This window comes from Zeus faber, assembly GCF_960531495.2.
Source record: "Zeus faber genome assembly, chromosome: 6".
In the NCBI taxonomy this organism is placed as follows: domain Eukaryota; kingdom Metazoa; phylum Chordata; class Actinopteri; order Zeiformes; family Zeidae; genus Zeus; species Zeus faber.
Window position 1 is genome coordinate 2,111,480 of NC_137201.1, and position 24,789 is coordinate 2,136,268.

Below are 24,789 nucleotides of genomic sequence, written 5' to 3' on the forward strand. Positions count from 1 at the left end.
TGTAGAACAAAGAAGACGAGCTGAGGAAAGCCAACTCGGAGGGTAAGAGATCGCCTGAGTGTGTCCGCTAGTTCACAACTAATTCACGGTGATGGAGTGAGTGATTGATGTGAGTGATGCGTATGAGAGTGAGTGAGTGTGTATGTCTTGCAAATTTTAGTTTGAAATTAAAATTGATAGACAGACAAAGTTTAAGCAAATCTTTATTTTATTATATTACATTTTTTTCATCCTGGTGTGCATGTGAACTCTCCCTCTCTGTTTCCACCTGCTGACCAACTGAGATCACTACAGATGTCCACAGGGTGCTGACAGTGTTGACTGTCTCTATCTGTGGTACTTTTAGAACTTTTACTATACGGCGTTCCAAATTTTTATGTCAATTTGATTTAAGTGTCATAAACATTTAATTTTCTGTTTTTTAATTAAACTCATGGATGGTATTGTGTCTCAGGGCTCTTTGGATCACTGAAATCAGTCTCAGACACCTGTGATAATTAGTTTGCCAGGTGAGCCAAATTAAAGGAAAACTACTTAAGAAGGACGTTCCACATTATTAAGCAGGCCACAGGTTTCAAGCATTATGGGAAAGAAAAAGGATCTCTCCGCTGCCAAAAAGTGTCAAATAGTGCTATGCCTTGGACAAGGTATGAAAACATTAGATATTTCACAAAAACCTAAGTATGATCATCATACTGTGAAGAGATTTGTGGCTGATTCAGAGCACAGACGGGTTCGTGCAGATAAAAGCATAATGAGGAAGGTTTCTGCCAGACAAATTCATTGGATTAAGAGAGCAGCTGCTAAAATGCCATTACAAAGCAGCAAACAGGTATTTGAAGCTGCTGGTGCCTCTGGAGTCCCGTGAACCTCAAGGTGTAGGATCCTCCAGAGGCTTGCAGTTGTGCATAAACCTACTATTGGGCCACCCCTAACCAATGCTCACGTCAGCAAGGAGGTGACGGCGTCATGTCTTTGTAATGGGTGTGGTTAGGACCCAATTGCAGCACAAAGACAGGCAGGGATATTTGGTAATGTCTTTTATTTGTAGAGCGGACAGAAGACAGGCGGAGTGGCAGGCAGGATACGTGGTCGGAGCGAGGCAGAGTCGGTAGCGGGGAATCAGTCCGGAGAACGCTGGAGAGTCTGGTGCAAGCATCGAAGACAATCTGGCAATGGGTGACTGGTGAGAGAGGTATATATAGTGGTTAGATTACAGATCTGGAACAGCTGTGTGCGCAGGTGAATAGAGATGGGCTAATGGGACAGGTAAGGAGTGGGAGGGGAAAGTAGAAGAAGGCGGAGATCATGACAGAACCCCCCCCTCAAGGGACGGCTCCTGACATCCCAAACAAACAAAAGAGGGAAAAAAAAGAAAATAACACCAAAGGTCCATGCAGGGTGGGAGGTGGGGGTCCGGAGGAGGGCTAGTACTCGTCGGAGACCCTGTCCATCTCCACGTCCTCCGCTAAATGGGCCACGTGATCCTCATCGGAGTAGTCGGAGACCCCGTCCATCTCCTCGTCCTCCGGTAAATGGGCCACGTCCTAATCGGAGGAGGGACCCCCAGGGTCGACATCCTCCGCCTCTGAAACATCGCTGGAGGACACAGACAAGAGAGGTGGTGGGGTCTGCGGTCGGGAGGGTTGACCCAGTCTGGAGGGCTGGTCGGGATGGTGCTGATGGAACCTCCTGATGAGAGTGTGGTCCAGAATGTGCCTTGCAGGGACCCAGAACCTCTCCTCCGGGCCGTAACCCTCCCAATCCACCAGGTACTGCAGGCCTCTCCCACGCCGGCGGGAACTTAGGAGACGGCGGACAGAGAAGGCAGGACCCCCATCAATGAAGCGTGGAGGAGGCGGGGGAGGCGCCAAGGGGACCAGAGCACTCTCCCGGACCGGCTTAACTTTGGACACATGGAAGGTGGGATGGACGCGCATGGACCTGGGGAGCTTGAGCCGCACTGCCACCGGGTTGACGACCTTCTCGATCATGAACGGGCCGATGAACCGAGGAGCCAGCTTTTTGGATTCCACCTTATGGGGGAGGTCCCGGGTGGAGAGCCAGACCTTCTGGCCTGGCTGGTACTCCGGGGCCTGGGAGCGGCAGCGGTTGGCGGCAGAGGTGTTGCGGCCAGCGGCTCGGAGGAGGGCGGCCCGGGCCTGGGTCCAGGTCCTGCGGCAGCGGCGAATGAAGGCCTGGACGGACGGGCAGGAAGCCTCCTTCAGGGTGTTGTGGGCATATTCCACCCACAAAAGCTGCTCGGACCAGGACGACGGGTGTTGTGATGTCATGCAGCGAAGGGCCGTCTCCATCTCCTGGTTCTTCTGCTCCGTTTGGCCGTTGGACTGGGGGTGGTACCCTGAGGACAGGCTGACGGTGGCCCCCAGGAGCGCACAGAACTCCCTCCAGAAGACAGAGGCGAACTGGGGACCCCGGTCAGATACAACATCTACCGGGATGCCATGGAGGCGGACGACGTGGTACAATAATAGCTCGGCGGTGCCCTTGGCTGACGGGAGCTTCGGTAGAGGCACGAAGTGAGCCATCTTGCTAAACCGGTCCACCACGGTCAGGATGGTAGTGTTGCAGCTAGACGGTGGCAGACCGGTGACGAAGTCCACGGAGATGTGAGACCAGGGGTGATGAGGAACCGGCAGTGGGTGTAGGAGACCGGCAGGAGCAAGAAGAGAGGGTTTGTGCTGGTTACAGGTGGGGCAGGCATTGACATACCCTCGGACGTCCTCACCCAGGGAGGGCCACCAGAAGCGACGCTGGACGACCTCCTTCGTTCGCTGGATCCCCGGGTGGCAGGTGAGTCGGGAGTTGTGGGCCCACTGGAGAACCTCGGACCTCGGAGGTCAGGCAGGACGAACAGACGGTCGGGCGGACATGCGCTGGGTCCAGGTTGGTCCTGGGCGGCAGCTCTGACCTTCTCTTCCACCTCCCAGGTGAGTGTGGCAACTAGACGGGAGGACGGTAGAATGGTGTCAGGGTCAGCAGTGTCTTCTTCCTCCTCCTGGAGCTGCCGGGACAGGGCGTCAGGTTTGATATTGCGTGACCCCGGCCGATAGGAGAGGGAGATATTGAACCTGGTTAGGAAGAGCGCCCAACGGGCCTGACGGGAGTTCAGGCTCCTGGCGGACTGGATATACTCCAGGTTCTTGTGGTCAGTCCACACAAGGAACGGCAGCTGGGTTCCCTCTAGCTAGTGTCGCCACTCCTCCAGGGCCAATTTGACGGCGAGAAGCTCCCTATTCCCGATGTCGGCCGGGGTTAAACGCCTGGAGAAGAAGGCGCAGGGAGAAGCTTCTGGTTAGAGGCGGTTCTCTGGGACAGAACAGCTCCGACTCCAACGTCGGAGGCGTCCACTTCAACCACGAACTGCCGTTCGGGGTCAGGAAATACCAGAATAGGGGCTGAAGTGAACCGTGCCTTCAGGGCCAGGAAGGCGTCGTTGGTGGCGGCGGACCAACGAAACGGCACCTTGGAGGAGGTTAGGGCTGTGAGGCAGCCACCGTGCTGTAGCCTCGGATGAACCTCTGATAGAAGTTGGCAAAACCGAGGAAGCGCTGGAGTTGTTTGCGGGTGTCCGGGGTGGGCCAGGTGGTGACGGATGATGCCCGCCGCCAGGGCATCGTTAATATAGGTGTCCATGGCCTCTCTCTCCGGGGTGGACAGGGAGTACAGGCGGCCTCTGGGGGGGATGGAGCCGGGCTGGAGGTCGATGGCAATATCGTACGGCCTGTGCGGGGGAAGGGATGTCGCCTTGGCCTTGCTGAAGACCTCCCTGAAGTCGAGGTACTCGGCGGGGACCCCCAGCATGTCGGGTGCGGAGCTGGAGCTGGTGGGTGGCTGCAGGCTTGCTTCAGGCAGACCTGATGGCACGCAGGACTCCATCCCAGAATAGCCCCTGAGGTCCAGTCGAGGTGTGGGTTGTGATGCCGGAGCCAGGGGAACCCCAGGAGAAGAGGGTGACGAGGTGAGTGCAGGATGCAGAACTGTATCGTCTCGTGGTGGTTGCCGGACAGGAGCACGCCTGATGGGCACTGTCTGATGGGTGACTGTCCCCAGGAGGCGGCCATCCAGGGCAGTGGCAGGTACCGGAGAAGGCAGGAGAACTCGACCAAAACACCCAGCTGCCGTGCTAGGTTATCGTCGATGATGTTAACATCGGAACCAGAGTCAATAAGTATGGCGAGGGAATGTGAGCCTTGGGGCAGGAGCAGCCGAGCCTGGCACAGGGGGCGTAGGTTGAGGGGGATTTGGAGGTGTGGCTCACCAGGACCTCCTCCCTCACTGGCGAGCTCAGCCCTTTTACCGGACACCCGGAAATGTAGTGTCCAGCTAGACCGCAGTAGAGGCAAAGGTTCGCCACCCGGTGTCTCACCTTCTCCTCTGGGGTGAGGCTGGCCCGGCCAACCCGCATGGGAGAGGCCTCACTCGTGGGTTGACGGGCCGGAAGAGTTGGCGGCCCGGAGGAACCTGGAAGACGGGTTGCTGGGCGGCGCTCACTTGCCTCTGACGCCTCTCTCGCTGCCGGGCCTGGATGCGTCGGTCGATACAGGAAGCAAGCTCAATGATGCCATCGAGAGAGGTGGGCAGTTTGTGGGAAACTAGCTCATCCTTCACGTACTCGGCTAATCCCATCAGGAACGCGTCGTGATGTCACCCTGAACACCTTGCGGAGCTCGGCGGCGAAGGCGTGGGGCTGCAGAGCGAAGAGGATGGAACAGTTCGCAATGAACGGACTACAGCCGTCTGTGTCTCCGGCGTAGCGTTCTGGAACCCCCACCCGGGGCTCCAGGGAGTACCCAGGCTGGGCCGGTGCTGGTGCAGGTGGGTCCGGGGAAGCAGGCGGCGGGATGAACTGACCGAGAGCGATGGCGAGCTGCTGGACCTGGGCAGCTAGCGTGGCGAGCCCTTGCTCCTGGCTAGCCGCTGCTAGCCGAACGTCTGCTGAGGTGGAGGCTCGGACAGCCTCCTGGTGTTGGAGCTGTGACTCCACCCTTCCCAGGTGTGCCAGCAACTCGAGGTTGTGTGCTGGGTCCATTGTTGGCCAGATTGTACTGTAAAGGGTGTGGTTAGGACCCAATTGCAGCACAAAGACAGGCAGGGATATTTAGTAATGTCTTTTATTTGTAGAGCGGACGGAAGACAGGCAGGGAGCAGGCAGGATACATCGTCGGGGACAGGCAGGTTCGATAACGAGGAGTGCAGACAGAAGACAGGCGGGGGGGCAGGCAGGATACGTGGTCGGAGCGAGGCAGTGTCGGTAGCGGGGAATCAGTCCGGAGAACGCTGGAGAGTCTGGTGCAAGCATCGAAGACAATCTGGCAATGGGTGACTGGTGAGAGAGGTATATATAGTGGTTAGATTACAGATCTGGAACAGCTGTGTGCGCAGGTGAATAGAGTTGGGCTAATGGGACAGGTAAGGAGAGGGAGGGGAAGGTAGAAGAAGGCGGAGATCATGACTGTCTTGTGCCGGAATCATGGGAGAGAGCTGGTAGGCCCCTTTAGGGTCCCTAAAGGTGTGAAAATGACCTCGGCAAAGTATATAGAGTTTCTGACTGACCACTTTCTTCCATGGTACAAAAAGAAGAACCGTGCCTTGCGTAGCAAAATCATCTTCATGCATGACAATGCACCATCTCATGCTGCAAAGAATAGCTCTGTGTCATTGGATGCTATGGGCATAAAAGGAGAGAAACTCATGGTGTGGCCCCCGTCCTCCCCTGACCTCAACCCTATTGAGAACCTTTGGAGCATCCTCAAGCAAAAGATCTATGAGGGTGGGAGGCAGTTCACATCAAAACATCAGCTCTGGGAGGCTATTCTGACATCCTGCAAAGAAATTAAAGCAGAAACTCTCCAAAAACTCACAAGTTCAATGGATGCAAGAATTGTGAAGGTGATATCATAGAAGGGGTCCTATGTTAACATGTAACTTGGCCTGTTAAGATGTATTTGATTGAAATAGCTTTTGATTTCAGTAAATATAACTTCCTAATGCTGCAAATTTAACAAATGACCATTTTTCAGTTCTTTACAACCTATAAAATGATTTGAAATTCTGTTGTGTATAATCATTTGGAACAGTGCATATTGAGTTTTTTAATTTTGAAAGAAATACTGTTATCATTGGGAGGTTTGTTCAATAACATTCAAATTATACCCTAACGGTTGACGACTTGAAAATTATACTGACTGTCATTTGCATCGACTATTTAGGAAAATCAGAGAAAAATATCCTTTGCATAATAATTTGGAACGCGGTGTTGAGTGATTTAGTGTCTATAAAAGTCTGAGTTCTTCCACCACTGCATGACTGGGATATTAGTTCCAGTTGTTGCTGACATAACACACAATTGTTGCTGCCCTCAACTTCCTTTGCAGTTTATGAACGTATGTATATATGTATGTGACAAATAAACCTCTTGAATCTTAATATATTCATTAAGGCGTATAGCGCTGAAAACCAGCCTTCTCCGGTTCAAGTGCTGGTAGGAGGCACTTTGTTCATTTTGTCAAGTGAACAGGATGGTTAGGCCAGCAGTGGTTGTCAAGTGGGGTAAATATATGTGACTATAAGAACAGCAGAATGGACAAGATTAGTGTTAACCAAAAGGACACAGTGAGACAGAGCCGTGACAGTCACAGCAGCAGACCATAAGTACACTAATCATTCTGGAAAATGGCCCGTACCTCACGTCTGCCTGTCTTTCAGGTGCTATACTGGACAAACCTGGAGCCCCTCCAGTGTTCATAAAGCCCAGGACCATGTCCACTTCATCAGGTATGGCTGTGTTTGTGTGTGTGTGTGGGGGGGGGGGTGAATAAGTAATCTGATTACATGTTATTCCCCTTTGAATTGCACCTCCTCAGAGATCTTTGGCACAGATCGCTTAAAGTTCAAGATGTTGATTTACCACATACATACATACATGTACAAGCAGACATATATTTGGAGTGAAATGTCATTGCAACGCACCCAGAGATTGTGCACAATAAGTACTAACGCAATAGCTAACTAACTACTAACTAACTTAACTAACTGAACTAACTGATTCCTAAAACGTAATGCAGTTAGTAAATCGAAGAAAATAAGACTGAAAAGGTAATATTCTGAACGGGAATACAAAATATAAATAGGATATATATACAGATATGTGCAGTAAAGTGGCATGTGAATAAAGAGAGGTAGTGTGTGTTGAGATATACAGTACAGTTATATAACAGTACGGCACAGCAATACAGTAACAGTACAAAATTCAATACAGTATGCAACATACGGTATAGTAAGGCAGTGGGGCCTGTGTGTGTGTCTAAGTGAGGGCCCCTGGTGAAAGAAGAAAGAAACTCCGCTTCAGTCTCTCTGGGTCTTGTACGGGTCGCCATATTGGAAGGGCAAGACTGGCCTGTAAAAAAATACAAGTAAACGGGGGAACTGCGGTTTTTCTGGATCAAAAGCACCATAACGTTTACATTTCTCAACCGATTTCAATGAGTGATTGTTATCTTCAAGGGTTTATGATCTACTTGTAGATTGCTCCACCTCCGCCATTCCCGCTAATGATGGCATATTGGTTGACTCACTCCCTGTGACCCACTGCCGTAAATCCATAATTTTAATTTTAACCCGTTGCCGTCCAAATGCATAGTGATATGGAGGCTTATAGGAAACCAATCTCAACACAGATGGTGTCATTCTTCTAAAGCCATTATACTGTGCAATAAATGTTAACTTCTTAATTAACTGGGTGGGAATGAAAAAGGTGCCATATTCATATGCCATAGGTTCTCCATATTACAAGTCAGTGTACCATCAAAAAGATTTTGAAGCTGTTATTTTAAGGTAAAAAGTTACAGTGTTGTTTGAACATTTTTAACTCCTTAAAAAGCTCTGAACACTAAACTTTATGTTATACTGAAAAAATGGTCACAGGCACTTACACTTGCACTTGCGTATATCAGCTCTTTTGGCTAAATGCGTGCTGAGTAAGAAAGTGAAAACAGGAAGTTGTGCCACTTCCTACAGGCTGATGATACTTTCCCTACGGAATCTATCCTTTAAGGGACAATGGAACTTTAACTGTGCCTTTATCTCCCCCTTCATCATGCCAGACACCAGACGCCCCATGCGGGCGATGGACCTCTTACGCACCGACCCCGCGCCCCACCCAAAACCGCTGCTGCCCGAGCACCCCATCGGCAGCTTGCCCCCAAAACCCATCATCATGGCGAAGCCCCCCATCCCGGTTCCGGCAGCTTCACAGACCCCCCAGTTGGTTGCCGCCCTGTGCACAGCAGCTACAGGGGGCGTCCAGCCTGTCCATACCCCTGTACGCGTGGAAAAGGAAGAGGAGATGGATGGTTCCTCCAGGGCTCAGGCACAGGTAACTTTAAAAATTAAATTATGTAAGATTTTGGTACCATTTTGTTTATCACTTATGTCTACTTCACCAGAATCAACTTCAGGAAGAGCATTCAGTCTGGCACTCCAGACAGGTTGATGGCCCCTCCGTCCATGGGAATGTGGCCCCCGCCATGTCGCCAAGAAGGGGTCCCGTTGCCCAGGACCGCTATGAGAAAGCACAGTCAGTCACAGATGGTAGGTCTTACGTCTTACGTCTTACGATCTGTATGTTAGCCTCTGGGGTCTTTGGTCTTTTTTTTAGCCATTTTTCTGTACATTCACTTTAGCTGCTAAACTTGTCTTGTCTCAGCCAAAAAAATATGAGACCTCTAAAAGATGTTTTTCTTCTTCTTCGAAGGGTTAAAAGGATCCAGTTTAACATAAATGTTAAAGGTTGATGTTTGCTATTTTTCAACCCAGGCCTTTTGAAAAAGTTGGTTCCCATCCCATGTAACTGTTCATAGCACAACTGCGCTGACTTCTATACGAGTGAGGAACTTACCACTCTGCTGCTGGTTCTCACCGTCAAGTCCAATGGGGCAAATGTTTAAGCCTTTATCTCCTTTTCGCACATGGGAAACTCACATTGACTAATAATTGAATAATGGTACAGTATAAGAGAGAATTGAATAATGGTATTATCACCTTTAATTTAAAACTACTTTTTGTAATTGCCGATTTACATCCAAAGGGTAACGAGGGCTACAGTCGGGTGGCAGTAGGAAGCAGCACAAGTTCCTGCTTCTAGTGTCTTACCTTAGTGTAGATGTGGCCAAAAGAGCTGAAATGAATAAAATAAAACTCTGAAAACTCTGGTAAAAATTTTTTGGGGTAATATATAAAGACTGACTAAAATGTGAGCTTCCCGTTTTTTGGAAAGGAGATTTAAGTTTTTGGGGGTTTTTTTTAAGGCATCCTTACAATGTCTTACAAACTTATCCTTTAAGTTCTTTAACTATCCTTCATCATACAGTATTCTGTATGTATTAAATACAGGACTGTAGAGTGAATAGATGAATGAAACATCTCTCACCCACCTCATAAATGGGCATCATTGTATGTCCTTGTTGAGTAAAATGAAATTTAATTTCTGGGCTAGGGCGGAACTCTCCTGTGTTTATAATTGTGTGTGTGTGTGTGTTCCTTCAGAGAGTCTTCCAAAACCTCGGCCGCGCATGAAACCCCTTCCGCAGCGACGAGCCATGTCGGTCCATGAGGAGGCACTCACCATGACACAAGGTGAGGACAACGGCACTAAATGAGGTGTAGATGGCAGAGCTAGTTCTGTCAGACAACCCGACAGAGCCACACGCTTCCATGCCATTATGGGCCAGCCTATTCAAGCAGCCAATCCCTCTTGCCCTACCTACTTTGCTTCCTGTTTGCGTACTGCGTTGCTGCGCTCCCTCTATCTCCCCTGCACCACCTGTTGGGCTGTACTCTTCCATCCAATAGGGGGATTCAAGCTCATCACTCAAATATTTCTATGGGCAGGGACAGTAGCTCAGGAGGTAGAGCTGGTGGTCTAGTGATCTAAAGGTTGCTGGTTCAATCCCAGGCTCCTCCTGCTAGCATGCTGTAGTGTCCTTGAGCAAGACACTTAACCCCTAATTGCTCCTGATGGCTGCGTCCATCAGTGTTTGAATAATTGTAAGTCGCTTTGGATAAAAGCGTCTGCTAAATGTAATATAATTTCTAGCTCATTAAGCTTGCCATGGTTTTCTGTACACCTCACAGGGAGTGATGAGCAGCAGAGCCCAGACACCCAAAAGCAAACAATGCTAAATAAATAAAGACAATTTAAAATGAAATCCAAGAGGTGTCTGCAGAACCTTTAATAAGAGTAGACCCTGTCTATGGGAGACCTATTAGGAGGGTTGAAGCCAATTCTCTTTGTAAACAGCAGATCATGCTCACATGAGAATTTTTTTTTTTACTGTCACAATCGCTTGTGAGCAATTAGCCTTTTTTGCTATTTTAAGCCAATCGTAATCCTCTAAGCTTCAAAGCAGCTCTGTTTTGAGACGTTTGGGCTCTAGTCCGTGTGATTGCTGCATCTGGCATGGCACATGAGCATACTGTTGTGTGCCCAACAAGTATTTCATATGTCCGAAACCATTGTGTTCTCAAATAGTATGTTAGATGTTCCAGGATGAAATACTATATCTGTTGAAAAATTGTAGTATGCAATCACAGCACACTATGCTGACTGAGTGTGTAAAGCAAACGAGTACCATCTTTGTATTTACTTGTGTAATAACACTGGAATTACACTGTACATACTGTAATACGTTAGTTAGTTCATAGTTATAATTCATATTTATCATTTATACCCTATACCGTAAAAATAATTTATCCTGTGCATATTGTATATTCTGTGTTTTTGGCTATTTGTATATATTTGACAATTTTTATTCATTTTTCTTATTCTGTTTTTACTTCAGTTTTTATTCTATTTTATTCTATTATTATTCTCCATTTTTTTCAAGATAGTTTTTTTAAGATAATGGTCTGCACCAAACCTCACCAGAAAAAAATCCTAGTATATGTAAATGCACCTGGTGATATAAAGTGTTTCTGATTTCCGATTCTGATTACCTATGCACTATTGACTTACATGCATACGTTCGCAATTAAGTTGCAAATGTTTAAATTGGGTATTGGGTGCAAAATGACCCAGCTTGACCTTTAGTGTTAAAATGTGTTTATCTTCCAGGTGAATTACCCTGTTTTTCAACTTCCCTCTATCTCTCAGAGCTGAAGGCAGTGCTTCAGAGGTCGCCCGTTCGTCACCGAGGCCACCTGCCCACTTGCACTGAAGACATGGCCACTGGGGAGGAAGCTGCCAAGTGCAGAGGGAGAGGTGAGGGAGGGAGAGATGTTCAGGTCACTCTGTCTGTTGATCTTATCGTGTATTGTTACCCCCATTTATCAAGCTTATTATCGATCCTATTCTACCATTTTGCTGATGTCTCAATGTTATTACTATTGTTTTGCTTCTCTGTGGTCCTTATCACTCACACACTGATTTTATCGTTCAGTCAATTTGCTGACCTATGATCATTATCTATCATTCTATGTGTCCATGTGTGGGAGTTCTTCCTTGTCCTTCCATTCAGCGTAAAACTGAAGCTCTTCTTTCCGTTCTGTGTTGCTGATCGTGCAGGGGGGACTGAGGAGGAGGCTAGGAGAAAGGGCGGTGCGGAGGAAGAACTGGATAGGAGGAGGAGGAGGGAAGAGAGTAAGAAACAGAGTGGGACGACCGGAGACCTGGAGAGGATTGGGAACCGACAACCTCTGGGAGAGGGACCCACGTGGACACCCCCGGATGGGAGAAAAGGCCCCTCCATGGCCGCACCAGGACACAAAGGAGACCCCGCTCCCCTCCAGAAGGCCCCTTGCACCTCCCTGAGAACTGCCACCCAGGGACCTTGCCCGACCACCGAGAGACCCCCGTCGGAGACTCCGGAAAGCACAAACCCAGTCATGGCAGCGGACCAGGGGACACAACAGATGGGGGATTTGGCGGGGGGCTTTGCCACAGCACAGAAGGGCAGCATAGCAACCGGACCAAAGGACTGAACCCACCACACGTCACTGACACAGCACTGGAGCCCCTCCTCATGCAGAGGGCGGAGGGGGTTCAATAATGACATAACTTATTACCAGAAAGGCAGTGTTGGGAGTGAGAGTGAAAGTACACCAGATTCTAACACTGCACTAAATCTAAAAAAATGGGAAAGCCTACCCCACCCATCACCCCCCAACCCCCATCCCCAACACCACCCCACACATCCTCACAAAAACTGACACTGTTTTTGACTCCACTGACTCCAAAATTACCCCATTAATCCCATGTTTTATGGTTGTGACACCCTGCTTCCCCAGAAGGGTAGGTTGTGGACGGGTTATTTTCTACCGTCACGTCTATATTTGCCTTGCACGCCGGCAAAACATGTACAAAACAAAGGGAACAAAAATGATAATAATTATGAACAAAATGTTTTAAAAAGGAGAGTGTAAATCCATAACTATACTTGTTAAGAATTATTAAAAAGTTGATTGAGTTGTGTCATCACAGTTTGTGTCTGGTTGGTTTTTTGTTAGAATTTTGAAATGTAAAACTATCTGGAACACCAACTTCGACATAACACACAAACACAGTTACGTCTTGTTTGAACTGTGCTGTCACAAACACCTCGTGGTTGAAGTTTCATTCAAATCGATCCACATAGGGAACAGATATTAGCGAAAAACCAAGCACATTTAGATCGATATTACAGACATGGGCCATTGCATTTCACACCAAAATATGTCCAACCCGCTAAAACAATCTGGAACACATACTTCGCCAGAACCTACAAACACAGTTAAGGTGTCATTTATTGCTACTTCACAAGGATCATGTGGTTTAAATTTCATCCAAATCGATCCATCCGATCATACGGAGCAGATATTAATGAATAACCGAAACAGCTTTGACCCAAAATTTTCAGCCGTCTTGGTTTACTGACACGTCACTAGTCGTAAATAAAATGAACAAGATGATATTTACAGTAAGACACTGTGGTGGGGATGGTGTGGTTTAAGCAGCCACACCTGTCATGGGTCTAGGTAATTGGGGCCCAGGATCAGAGTGGCTGCATACCTGTTGCTCGTCGGTTGGTCTAACGAGCAACAGGTTAAACCCCCATCCCCACACACACTCAAGAGAGGAGCCCTCGTCATCTCACATCTCTATCTGCTCCCGGGCTTATTCCAACTAGCCCACTCTCTACAATGAACTGTGTCTGAAACCCATCAGCTGTGTCTCTGTGCCTAAGGTCCCTGAAAACGCCACTTGGCTGGCATGTCGTAGGCGAAGCTGCCACAGATGCTTTATGATATCATATTATTTACTATAAATGTACAGATTCCGATTGGGAATGTCCAGTGTGCGGCACAGACTCGGTCATTCTGTAGTGGTTTGACGTTACCAAAGTATCGATTTTCATGTGTATTTATATAGCTTCTTACCTGGTAGATAACAGTAGATCTGTTCATTAATAAAGATTTGTCAATACATCCACTCGAAAACACTGAAACGAGTGATGCGCTAAAGATCCAGGGGGCGTCGTAAAAATAGAAGCTGTGCAATGGTAATTACTTACAGAACAACAGAAAAACGTTTTTCGTATTTCATGAAAACCGAACTTACTAAAAATGTAATCCAAGTAAAAACTCAACTCAACTTTACAAATAAATTACGTAAATTAACATTTCGTAAATCGACGTGAATACACTATCATTTTGGATCGGAACTCAAGATGTGCTTTAATGCAACGAGTTAAGATAACAATGAGATATAGTTCAAAACAAAAAAATAAATGACTTTTTTGTAATAAATGTCATGTATAAACATTTTCCTACACCTAAACTTAACACAATTTATTGAAAAGGCAGAAAGTGTTTTTGATATTGACAAATTATTCCATAATACTTATATTTCCAAATGAATGTTAAAATTACATAATGTTGTCTGCATTACATATAGACAAGTAATCTATTAAACTGTATTTTCAAATTGTACATTAACAAAAGTGTACATTAACAAAAAAGTACAGTAAAGTAGTAATAACAAATAACATGTATTTATATATTTTACAATAAAATATATTTATTCATATTGTTATGAAAAGTAATAACAAAAGTTATTTTGTTACAGAGGCTGAAAAAAAGCCGAAAATCTAAGACACTAAAGAAGCCATTGTCCAAAAAATCCAGTCGTCAAAGTCTGTCACAAAAAAAAAAAAAAAGAAGAAAAATCTGATAAAAAAAAGCACTAATGGTAAAGCTTTCAATGCAAGTGTTGATTACCCATACGTATTGGTGTTAAGAGGCTCATTTCACCAGGATGATTTACAATTTGGAGTCTCCAGAAATAAACAGTGTGCAGCTATGAGTTTAACAGCGTTTAACTTGTTTTGTCATTTCATGTCCTAATTTACTAATTAATCTCCTTTGGAACTTACATTCAATATTAAGACTAACTCAGATATTTAGAACAATATGTAGAACTGCCCTTTCTCATATACTTATGTTGAAATAACAATGCTTCATACGTAATGTCATGTAAGTTGGATTCATGAAATTACATGGACATAACTATGTTATGTAAATATGTCCAGGTCAGTCTGAAGGTCAGTCACATTATTCTGAAAGAATATCGACATAACTTCACGACGTAACCCCACGATTTGGTGACATGGAGAGGAACTGCCAGAGCAGAATAATTTGGTACAAACTGCCAATAATACCCCACTAGCCCCAAGAACGTTTTGACTTGCCTCTTGGTATTTGGTTGCAGCCAGCAGCGGAGGCTCTCCAGTTTCTTCCTCCGAGGCTTGGCTAACCCTCTCCTAATGGTGTGCCCCAGGTACTCTCCTCCCCCTCTTTGGGTTTGCCACCAAACCTGCATCTCTCAGGGCTGTCTTTTGTTGGAACCCCAGTCCCGGCTGTGAATAACTATGTCTTCCAAGTACGCACCGCTTAGTTCCTGTGAGGTCGCAGTATTCTGTCCAGCATTCACTGAAACACCGGTGCCCCATGGATGCAGAATGGTAGGACCCGATATTGGTACAAGTGTTGAGAAAGCCGTCTTTTCCTTTGTTTGTTCTGTGAGGGGTACCTACCCGTACCCCTTAGTTAGGTCAAGGCTGCTGATGAATCTAGCTGGGCCCAACCTCTCTACCAGCTCATCCACCCAGGGCATGGGGTTTGCGTCAAACTTGGATATCTCGTTCCGCTTCCGGAAGTCATTGCAGAACCTTGTCGTCTGATCTGATTTTGGTACCATGACGATGGGGCTCAACTAGGCACTGTGGGACTCCTCAATCACTCCTAGTTCCAGCATCTTCTTCACCTCTTCCTTTACCACGGCTCAGCGGGCTTCCAGGATCCGATAGGGTCATTGGCGGATGATATTTCTGGGTTTAGTCACAATGTCATGTTGAATGATGGCCGTCGGGCCAGGTTTGTCGGAAAACACGTCCCTGTATTGGGATATCAGCTCCGTGAACTCCTGTTTCTGGTGAGGATCCAGTTGCCCCAGGGGGACTGGTATCACTTGTGGGGACGCCAGTTAGTTACCAACACCACATTTGGGAGCTCTTTTGGGAGTTTTTTAACAAATTCACATTGTAAATTTGGTGCAACTTTTGCCTACTGGGCTCTGTAGTTCACTGGGCCTTTGCGCTCTATAACCTCATACAGTCCTTGCCATCGGGCTTCTTCGGGGTTCTTACACTCACTCGTGGGGACCAGGACCAACACCTTCTTCCCCAGCTGGAACTCTCTTGACACTGGCTCTCTTGTTGTAGATTCGGGCCTGGGCCATGTGGGCTATAGGCCAGATCCGCGACATCTGCTCTTGCATGTTAGACGTGATCGATCACTGACCTGTAGGGGCACGGTTGGTTCTCCTGTGCTTCTTTGGCCAGGGCGAGGATTCCCTGAGGTCTATGACCATACAACAGTTCAAAGGGGGAGAACCCTGTGGAGCTCTGGGGCACTTCCCTGATGGCAAAGAGCACATGTGGCAGTAGCTGGTCCCAGTTTATAACATTTACATCTGACACTTTACGCAGCATTCTTTTTAGGGTTCTGTTAAATCTCTCCACTAAGCTGTCTGTCTGGGGGTGGTACACCGACGTATGCAGTTGCTTCACCTTGAGGTTTTTACCTCTCTAGCAACAGCCCGGGCACTGGCAGTGCATAGGGGGATGGCCTCTGGAAACTGGGTGGCATAATCCATGATGACCAGGATGAAGCGTTGTCCCCGAGTGGTTCAGGGCAAGGGTTCCACTATGTCCATGGCCAGGCGTTCGAAGGGGTTTCAATGATTGGTAGTGGTATGAGGGGGCTCTGGTAGTGCGGCTTTGGGCCATTAAGCTGGCAGTCTCAGTGGGTTGGGTCTTCCTTTCGGGGGGTTACCACACAGCGGAACTACTGGTGCCCCACTTGCCCTCTCTTGTTGGAAGAAGAAGAAGAAGAATCTTTAATTGTCATGCAACACACCACACTACAACACATGCATATACTCACACACACGCTTTGGATGGTGGCCGGTGAAATGTGGCCGTTGTATTTGACCCATCCTGGCTTGTCCTCCTCGGGGTGGGCAGTGGCAGCATTCATCGACGCGCCCGGGGACCTGGTACCAAGTGTCCATCGCTGGTCAGACGATGATGTGTGCATGTTTTTGGTGTGGTCCTTACTGATGGTAGGTGGAGGAAACCTCATGTGAGCACAGGGAGAACATGCAAACACAAAAAGGCTCCTATTTGGGAAATAACCCGCCGGAGCACGGTGCCAACAGCGCCCAAGGCGGGAATCGAACCCAGGACCTTCTTGCTGTGAGGCAGCAGTGCAATGCACTGTGCCATCGTGTCACCAGGGCCGTCTGCGCAGCATACCTTTTGGCTCGGAGGCAGCTGTCCAGGACCACCCTCGCCACAAAAGATGGGCCATTCCCCTCCGCCAGCCATGTCCTGGCCATGCGGCTCATGTCTGCGAGTTGGGGCCGGGCAGGCTTGGTGGAAACTGCCAAGCATGGAAGTGTTGCACCCAAGTGGGAGGGCTGAACCCATATCAGGCTAAGATGGCGACTTTCAGTCGCCCATAATTGTAAGCCTCTGCAGCTGGTCGGTCCCGGCAAGTCCGCTGTGCTTCCCCCGTCAGAAATGGGGCGAGGATGGCTCCTCATTCCTCACTCCCTCTCAGCCGTCCACTCAAAGACCTCCACAAAGGTCATCATGTCGTCTTCAGCCAACCTTTTGGTGAGTACCTCCGTGGGCGCCCTGGGTCTGTCCCAGTCCGTGGTCTCCCTTCGGGCCAGCCTCGCCATGCCTGCTTGTTGCTCATCCTGACCCTTTACCAGCATCTTGATTGCTTCCGCCATTTTCTGGGGAGGGTAGAGATCCTTTATGCCCGCATTCTCCACCATATGTGGCAGTCCTAGTCTTATGGTGTTGACCTCAGCGGGGGGATGAGGCTCCGAGGTAAGAGTTTTCAAGTATAATCAATTGAAGTCCATTTATTTAAATCATGAGCGGGAAAAGGGTGCGGGAGCAAAAACAACTAAGGTTCTTCACGGTCTGGGGAATCAGCAGCATTCCTGGCTCCTGCTGGTGTTGTCCTCAGCTCTATGTTAAATTCAACCCTTTTTACAACAGGTGAGGGAGTCCCGGCACCACACTGACTCTGGTTGCCTTCTCTTCTCATGAAGGGTGAGTCCTCTCTCCCTTTGTAGGCTGGCACCTTGATGCTGATCTGGCCCGGTTTGGTTGCTCCACGTTTCAGCCACCGCTGGTGTTGTCTACAATGATGCCCAGCTGGCAACCTTTCTAAGCTGGATGCCACCCTCTTCTATGGCTCCCTCCAGTGGTTTGACCCGAGAGAACACCACAGTACCTAAAAAGAATATACTGGACCCTGTGTATTATTGCCTGCAGCTATATTTGTTATTGTTTGTGCATGTTACAATGAATATCTAAGTGAATGAAAGCTGACCTGACCTCTAAACTGACACTTTTCATGAAAATTTAAAGAATTGCAAAATTACTTTTTATCTGAAATTAGTTGAATCCCTAAGTATTATCCATTGTTGCGTTTAAAAATATATATTACCAATGCCCTGACAAATCTGTGGTGGTTGTTCTATCTGGAGTTCACAGCTAAGGGTTGTCCAAGGACATCACAGATGCAATCCTTCTATCCCTTACACTTCTTTTTCAAGCTCCCCTGGGGTTAGCCTTATCTCCATACAAGGTTGAATGAAGATGAAATGTGACCTGGTTCTTCAATATTACAATTGACATTGTAGAGAAAGAACAGTCACTTTACATAAACTCTGGGGGCTCCTTAAAAACCCAGAGGCAATATTTTAAACCCACGTAACATAAAAAAGGCTATTGTTCTCATTTAAATAGTTGGTCATATGCATTTTTCTCTCACACCGTTTAATTAACCAGGGCAATTCAATTGAGCCATACAGGACGTTATATAAAGCGAAAGAAGAATAAAAGCTAAACAACACCTAAAAAACAATTTAATTACAGAAATTGTTGGAGCCATTTAAACTTATAAAGTAAAATTAGCTCAACAGTGACCTCCAGAGGTCACTTGGACACCAAAGCCCTAACTGCAAATTGAACCAGATCCAGGGGCAGATTAGAGACAGCTGTGTAGGAAGCCTGGAAGGAATCACAGCAGACACAGTTTGCAAAGGTCTATTTTTGATCTGTTTTTTTCAGATCAATACACTATTTGTTTAAATATCAATACATAAGCCCAGACCGGAAACCACTACGTCACATTGCCTTACAGGTGTTTTTACTGTTCCACTGAAAGATTGCCATTATGTCAGAACCCAGTAATTCGGAGACTGCTCGGAGGAGGAGGATAACATTTCGGCGTGATCCATAAATTGAACTCTCGCAGAGGGAAACTGAGCGTTTTGACCAGGCACATGAATTAAATTAATGCACTGGTTGATGATGATGAAAACTTCATTATTGATCAATTGAGAGCTGCCTTTGAGACATTTTTTTTTTTGCAGATCTGCATCAGTCTGTGCAATCTATGTTATTTGATTATGAAAAGGAGGGGGATATACTAGACTGGTATAAAACCAAAATTGCACGTTTAATGCATTCATAGCTGAAATAGAAAGGCTTCAACCAGCAAGCAACAGCGACTATGAAGTTGGACCTGATGACATTGCCAGCAATACAGGAAAATAATCAGGAATTTCTGAATTGTCGAAAATGGTCTCTGTACACGGCTGAATCCGAGCGCGCTGCTCTGGTTGCACAGGCTGCAGGTCTGGAAGAGAGCCACAAACTGGAGGAGGAGGAACATCAGTTTGAAATGAAGTGCGCAAGAAGGTCTGCAGAATTGGAAATGAAGAAGGAAAAATGACGTATAGAAACTGGAATTGCAACGTCTGCTACCAAAATGAAAGTGATCGGAGAACTTGAGGGCTTACAGGGAGAACATCAGAATAAATAGTACATCAGAATAAATGGACAAATAACATAAAAAAAACAACAACAAAAAAACCAATGAGGAAACAAACAACAAATAACAACAGAACACAGTCAAACACAGTTACAGTTACTTTCATGGACGGAGCAGTGTGCAGTCGTGGTCCTAAATTGACCAATAGGCATAATTGTGTACGGTTTCAATGTGTGTTGTAAACTGTTCCTTGTGTGTGCAGCACAGAAACTGAAAGCAGTTTTTCCAAATTTAGTGCATGCGGGACTTTGAGCCTAAGCCAATCATTTGAGCAAGTTGAATAATGACTCTAGGACCAATTTAAGAATGAAGTGATACATGATGGTAAGTTGCCATTTAGGGCTTTATAAATAAAAAAATAAAAAACAATGTCTGTCTTACTGTTAGAGACGCCCACCCATCCTTTTCATATAAGATGCATTGATGGGTAGAATAACTGTCACCGGTAGGGTGAAGTGATAAACTGAATGTAGGGGTTTAAGAGTGGAGGCAAAGATGTGTCTATAGATTCCATATATTCCATGATCCAAAACAGACAAGAAGACTGTTTATTAAGAATGAAAGAATTATCCGCTTTCTACTGAACATAGGAGAGTTTGCTTTGTTTCTGTAAAAATGTCCATTGTTTTGTCGCAGCTTGTTGACAAGTGTGTCTGTGAAATTTAAAAGTAACTTTTTGTCCAGCCAAATACCAAAATAGTTATACTCCGAGACCCTCTCGATATTGTGTCCATTCATATTGGTAATATGCAAACTACTGTCAACAAACTCTGACACAAGAGAATACTGTAACATAAAAGTAGTCTTGTTTGAATTTAGGACAAAATTAAAATTAAAAAATGTGTCTTGCAATTTTTCAAAGGCTTGTAGTATTTCAGTGGCTGAGTGTGCAGTATCAGCAAAGAAATACAGAACTGTATAATCCGCATAAAGATGGGAATTGCAATTTGCTACAAATATTGTATATATTGTATATATGTAATTGTGAACAAGATTGGACCACATATTGAATCTTGTGGAACCCCTTTTGACAGTGGTGAAAATAAGGAGCGCTCATTTCCCAAAATTCAGAACTTTTAGCCCCAGGAACTTTTTTTCCAGGAATTAAAAGGTTCCTTCAGCCCGTTGTTGTATACGTTTCCCAGATTATGAGCCAATATTTTCCTGTAAATCTCTTCTAAAGAGCCTTTGTAAAATAAAACTTCCTCAAACCTTAAAAAAAACTCTCTGCTCTCTGATCTCTCTGATCAGTGATCTCTCTTCGCGATCAAGCACGACCTCCCCCTTGCTTCTCTGTTGGTGGGCACCCTGGGATGACTGGTATGCACCCTGGGACGTCCACCATGGCGGCTGTTAAGGCCAGTCATTCTGGCTGTTCCCCCGTGCTTGTTGTTGTGTCATCCATTGTCCATCATGTCCAGATAAACAGGTGCCGCACTTCCTGCCATCCAGGTGCACACGTCGGGGACATTAACATCACCATCCCACAGCTGCTTCATCATCACCTGTCTGTCTCCGCTGTTGTGGTGCAAGTGGGCACCAATGAATGCAGCGATCTGAGAAACTTAAATAAGATTTTATCCACCTCATAAATAGTTTTGAATACTAACAAACAGTGCATTGTATCAGGCCCACTGCCCTCCCCTTGTTCTGGTGGGAGGAGAAAAGAGGAGAAAAAGGAAGCCAAATCCAGCTCGGTGACAGCTATAAGTTCTAAAACCTCTCCCCAACACACACCACCTAGCCAGGCTGACATGGTAGTCGAGGAAAGCCATTGGGGAAACCTCAATCTATCAGAGATCGCAACACCACCGCAGGGTCAGAATCCAACGGCCGAGACTGGTGCATCGGAATACCCTGACCCCAGGAAGGAGGAGACAATATCTCCTTTTGCTTTGTTCAATAAGGAACGCAGTGAAATAAAATTACCAAATAAACAGAAGAACCGGAGCGCATCACTGGCATGCTGATCAAGGGTGCACTGGCGCGCCAATGGGATGGGCCCCTAGCGGCCACTGGGGGCGCCTAGTGGCCACTGGGCCTCGGTGCAGCTGCAACGCTTGCACCGGCCGGAATTATCAGTCCAGGTTGACGGTCTAATCCAAGCAAAAATATAACAAATGCGAACAATCTGATATCAGAAATCCAAAATCAGGTACAGTTAGGGAAGCAAAAAACTAGCTTACTCTCTCACTCTCACTGAAATTTAATGATCTCTTAATGATCTCCTCTATAAATGTCTCGTATGTGTTTTCATTAATATACTTTTTTTTTAAGATTATCTTAAAATATATGGATGTCAGGGGTAATAGAACCATCAAAGGGAACACAGAAATGATCGGATGAGGCAAGGTCAGTCCCAGCAGCATTTGAAATATTGACACCCTTTGTAATAATCAGATCAAGGCTGGGCCAATTCACATGCCGAAAGGGTCCAAAATTGTCTCAAATGGAAATATCTTTTGCACTATTGTCATGTCACCAGTTATGAATAAGGGGTCAAAGTCAGTGGAAATAAAGGACAGGGAGAGTATTTTGGTGGCCTGTAAATGGTTGGCACGAAGTAGTACTCAAGGGGAACATTTTAATACACCAAAATATATATATATTCAAAAGACATGAATTCTCCAAATGATAGGTGCTTGCATTGAAACATTATGTTCGATGAGCTAGTGACACCACCACCCCTCATGTCAGCTCTAATGACATCATGATGTTAAAGTCATGGGGGCTGACACTCAACAATAACTACTACACCACTGTTACGTAACCAAGTTTCCGTTAGAAATATGAAATGAAGCATATGACCTTATTTTGTTCTGTTAAGAATGTAAGTCATAGTTTCTTACATTAGTTCAAGGTCTAATTTAGTGAGTAAGCTCTGAATAGTTCGTTTCTTAACAAAAATGCAATTGGGGGTGTGGCCTTGTTTTGTTCCTCCTCTATGTAATAGAGGTGTGGCCTGATTATGCTCCCTCTCAACCTGCATTTTGGGGTCTATTTTCTAAGTTTGACCACGCCCCATAGGTGCCAATATGAGATGTGATTAAATGTGAATAAGAATAAACTCTCATTATTGTTTCGTTCAGAGACACGGGACGCACAGGGGATCAGAGATCAGTCTCCATTATGCAATCCACTGTCTGATCTAAGGCGGAACGTCCCTTGGTTTAAAATGTTTGTATCATACAAGTAGAAACTATCTAAAACAATAGCTCTAAAACAAAAGCACAGGACCAGCACAGGAACTGCACGGAGGCGCGGTGCAGCGCTGGAGGAGAGAGAACACACACACACACACACACACACACACACACACGCACGCACGCACACACAGCCTTGTTTACCAGTTTTTATTTGAGTACCAGTTTATATATTTGAAGAGATATGGTATATACTGTATAAGACATGCTCTGAATGTTGCCGCTCAGGAAAGAAACAGCTTGTTGAACAGGGAAAAGGAGGGGGCTGAATAACCCCGAAAGAGAGGTTGAGGTCCGTCATCTGCCATGACACAACGGCATTTAAATTGTAGTTTCTGGATGATTTTGATGTGTTTATGAAGAAGGAGTCTCCGCTGATGCTGACTTGATTAAAATAATAGTTTTATTACACAAATCAGCATCAAACCGGACTTGCCATGGACAGCCCAGGAGAGAACAAAGCCGGAAGTATTCTCTGCCGAGCGGCGCCGCACTTGCTTTAATAGCTGTACAGAGATAACATACCACATCTGGTTCTAATCCATAGGTGTCAGCTCAGCCTCTGTCTTGCCATAAATCTAAACATTTTCGCTTCTCTCGTCGCTGGGCCTCCAATGTACACACTCTAAAGTTGACTTTCTCCGTGTAACTTTTGAAGTAACATACGTTTATATTATTACCACACTCTCATTTTTGGGAGCTCAGTGACCTATTAACCTCAAACCTTCCAGACACCTCATATTCCCCCCTTTCGAGACTATACAATGTCTCGACAGAGAGAAGAGTAATTGAACCTACGACGTTAATTGGCTTAATAGAAAAATCACTTAATAACAAACAAAATTGGTTATAATATACCCTTCTGACCATGTTTAGTCATAGCAATACAGCAAATTTGTGGAGTGTGAGAGCGAAAAACCCATCTGGCAGCTTCCTTTCTTAGTACATCCAGCAACAATCAAGACAGGAAAATTCTGTCACGGTCCCTCTGCCCCAGGCAACCACCTAAAGTACTCCAAATCAATTAACAGAAAAATAATAAGGGTTTAGAAAACTGTATAGGATGTAACATATAAATGCATACATTTAGAACCTGAACCCGAAATAAATCAAAAATGTTGTCCAAAGTCAGGCTGGTCCAGTGGACCTTTCCCTGCCTATCACCAATGTCCCTCAAAAACCGAAAATACCTGAGGTCCCAATGTATTCACTTCATCCTATTACAGACAACTCAAAGAAAAGAATAGCGAATCAAAGTAATATGTCTTGTTAAAAATATCTAGTGTAGAGTACAGGATATTCATCAATAATACAGGTTACATTGTAGTAAACAAACTCCAATATTATAAAGACACGCAGGACACATATGTATGTATTGAACTGTTGCTTTTTAACACCATCAACTTTTAATGATGTTATTCTCCCTTGTAAGTCGCTTTGGATAAAAGCGTCTGCCAAATGACTAAATGTAAATGTAAATGTTTCACTCGACACCCTGATCATGATGTCCTCATTCAGGGTCCACCGCCCATTTTCATCCTCCATTTTCGAGTGTCCACGTTTGAGTGTTCAAGTCCATCAGGCTCTTAGGATCTCTGGACACAGCCATCCTCTGACTGGTCCTGAAAGAAAGAATCACCAGCCAGTATCTTGCACAAACAACAAATACAGTATAATAATTTCATTTTTGCATTATACTTTAACATTATTCTAATATATGATTAACCAATTCAGATCTGTGTGCTGACAGATTTTGACAATGCGATCTTTCAGCAAACCGTTCTATCTATCCACGATGACTAACATGTATCTTTTACCTCCTATTGGTCTTATCATGTCAACAAAATCCACAACCAACTCACGCATGGGACCTGTTGGGGTTGGAATGTGACCGGGTGGACTCATCACACCCCTTGTAACATTGTTTTTAAGACAGATTGTACATCTGCCTATGACATAATCAATTTGCTCAAGCAAGTACGGTGCCCAAAAACCATACTCTTTCGTGATTTTTCTCCTTACCTCCCCCCTTTCAACATGGGCTACCCCATGTGCTTCCTGAATCATTAGACCTAGCAGGTCGGGGGGTTGCTACCATCAGTCCTTCATG

General features: G+C 45.9%; 1 protein-coding gene across 1 annotated transcript in view; it reads left to right on the forward strand.

The window, feature by feature from the left end:
* Positions 1-12,441, forward strand: part of carmil2 (capping protein regulator and myosin 1 linker 2) — a gene marked incomplete at its 5' end in the record, with an annotated part of 72,405 nt that extends 59,964 nt beyond the window's left edge. The window contains 7 exon segments of the mRNA XM_080002336.1: positions 6-42; positions 6,730-6,798; positions 8,127-8,398; positions 8,469-8,613; positions 9,568-9,657; positions 11,174-11,281; positions 11,585-12,441. Coding sequence (XP_079858462.1) covers positions 6-42; positions 6,730-6,798; positions 8,127-8,398; positions 8,469-8,613; positions 9,568-9,657; positions 11,174-11,281; positions 11,585-12,000 — 1,137 coding nt within the window. The 3' untranslated portion in view covers positions 12,001-12,441.
* Positions 12,442-24,789: the final 12,348 nt, after the last annotated feature.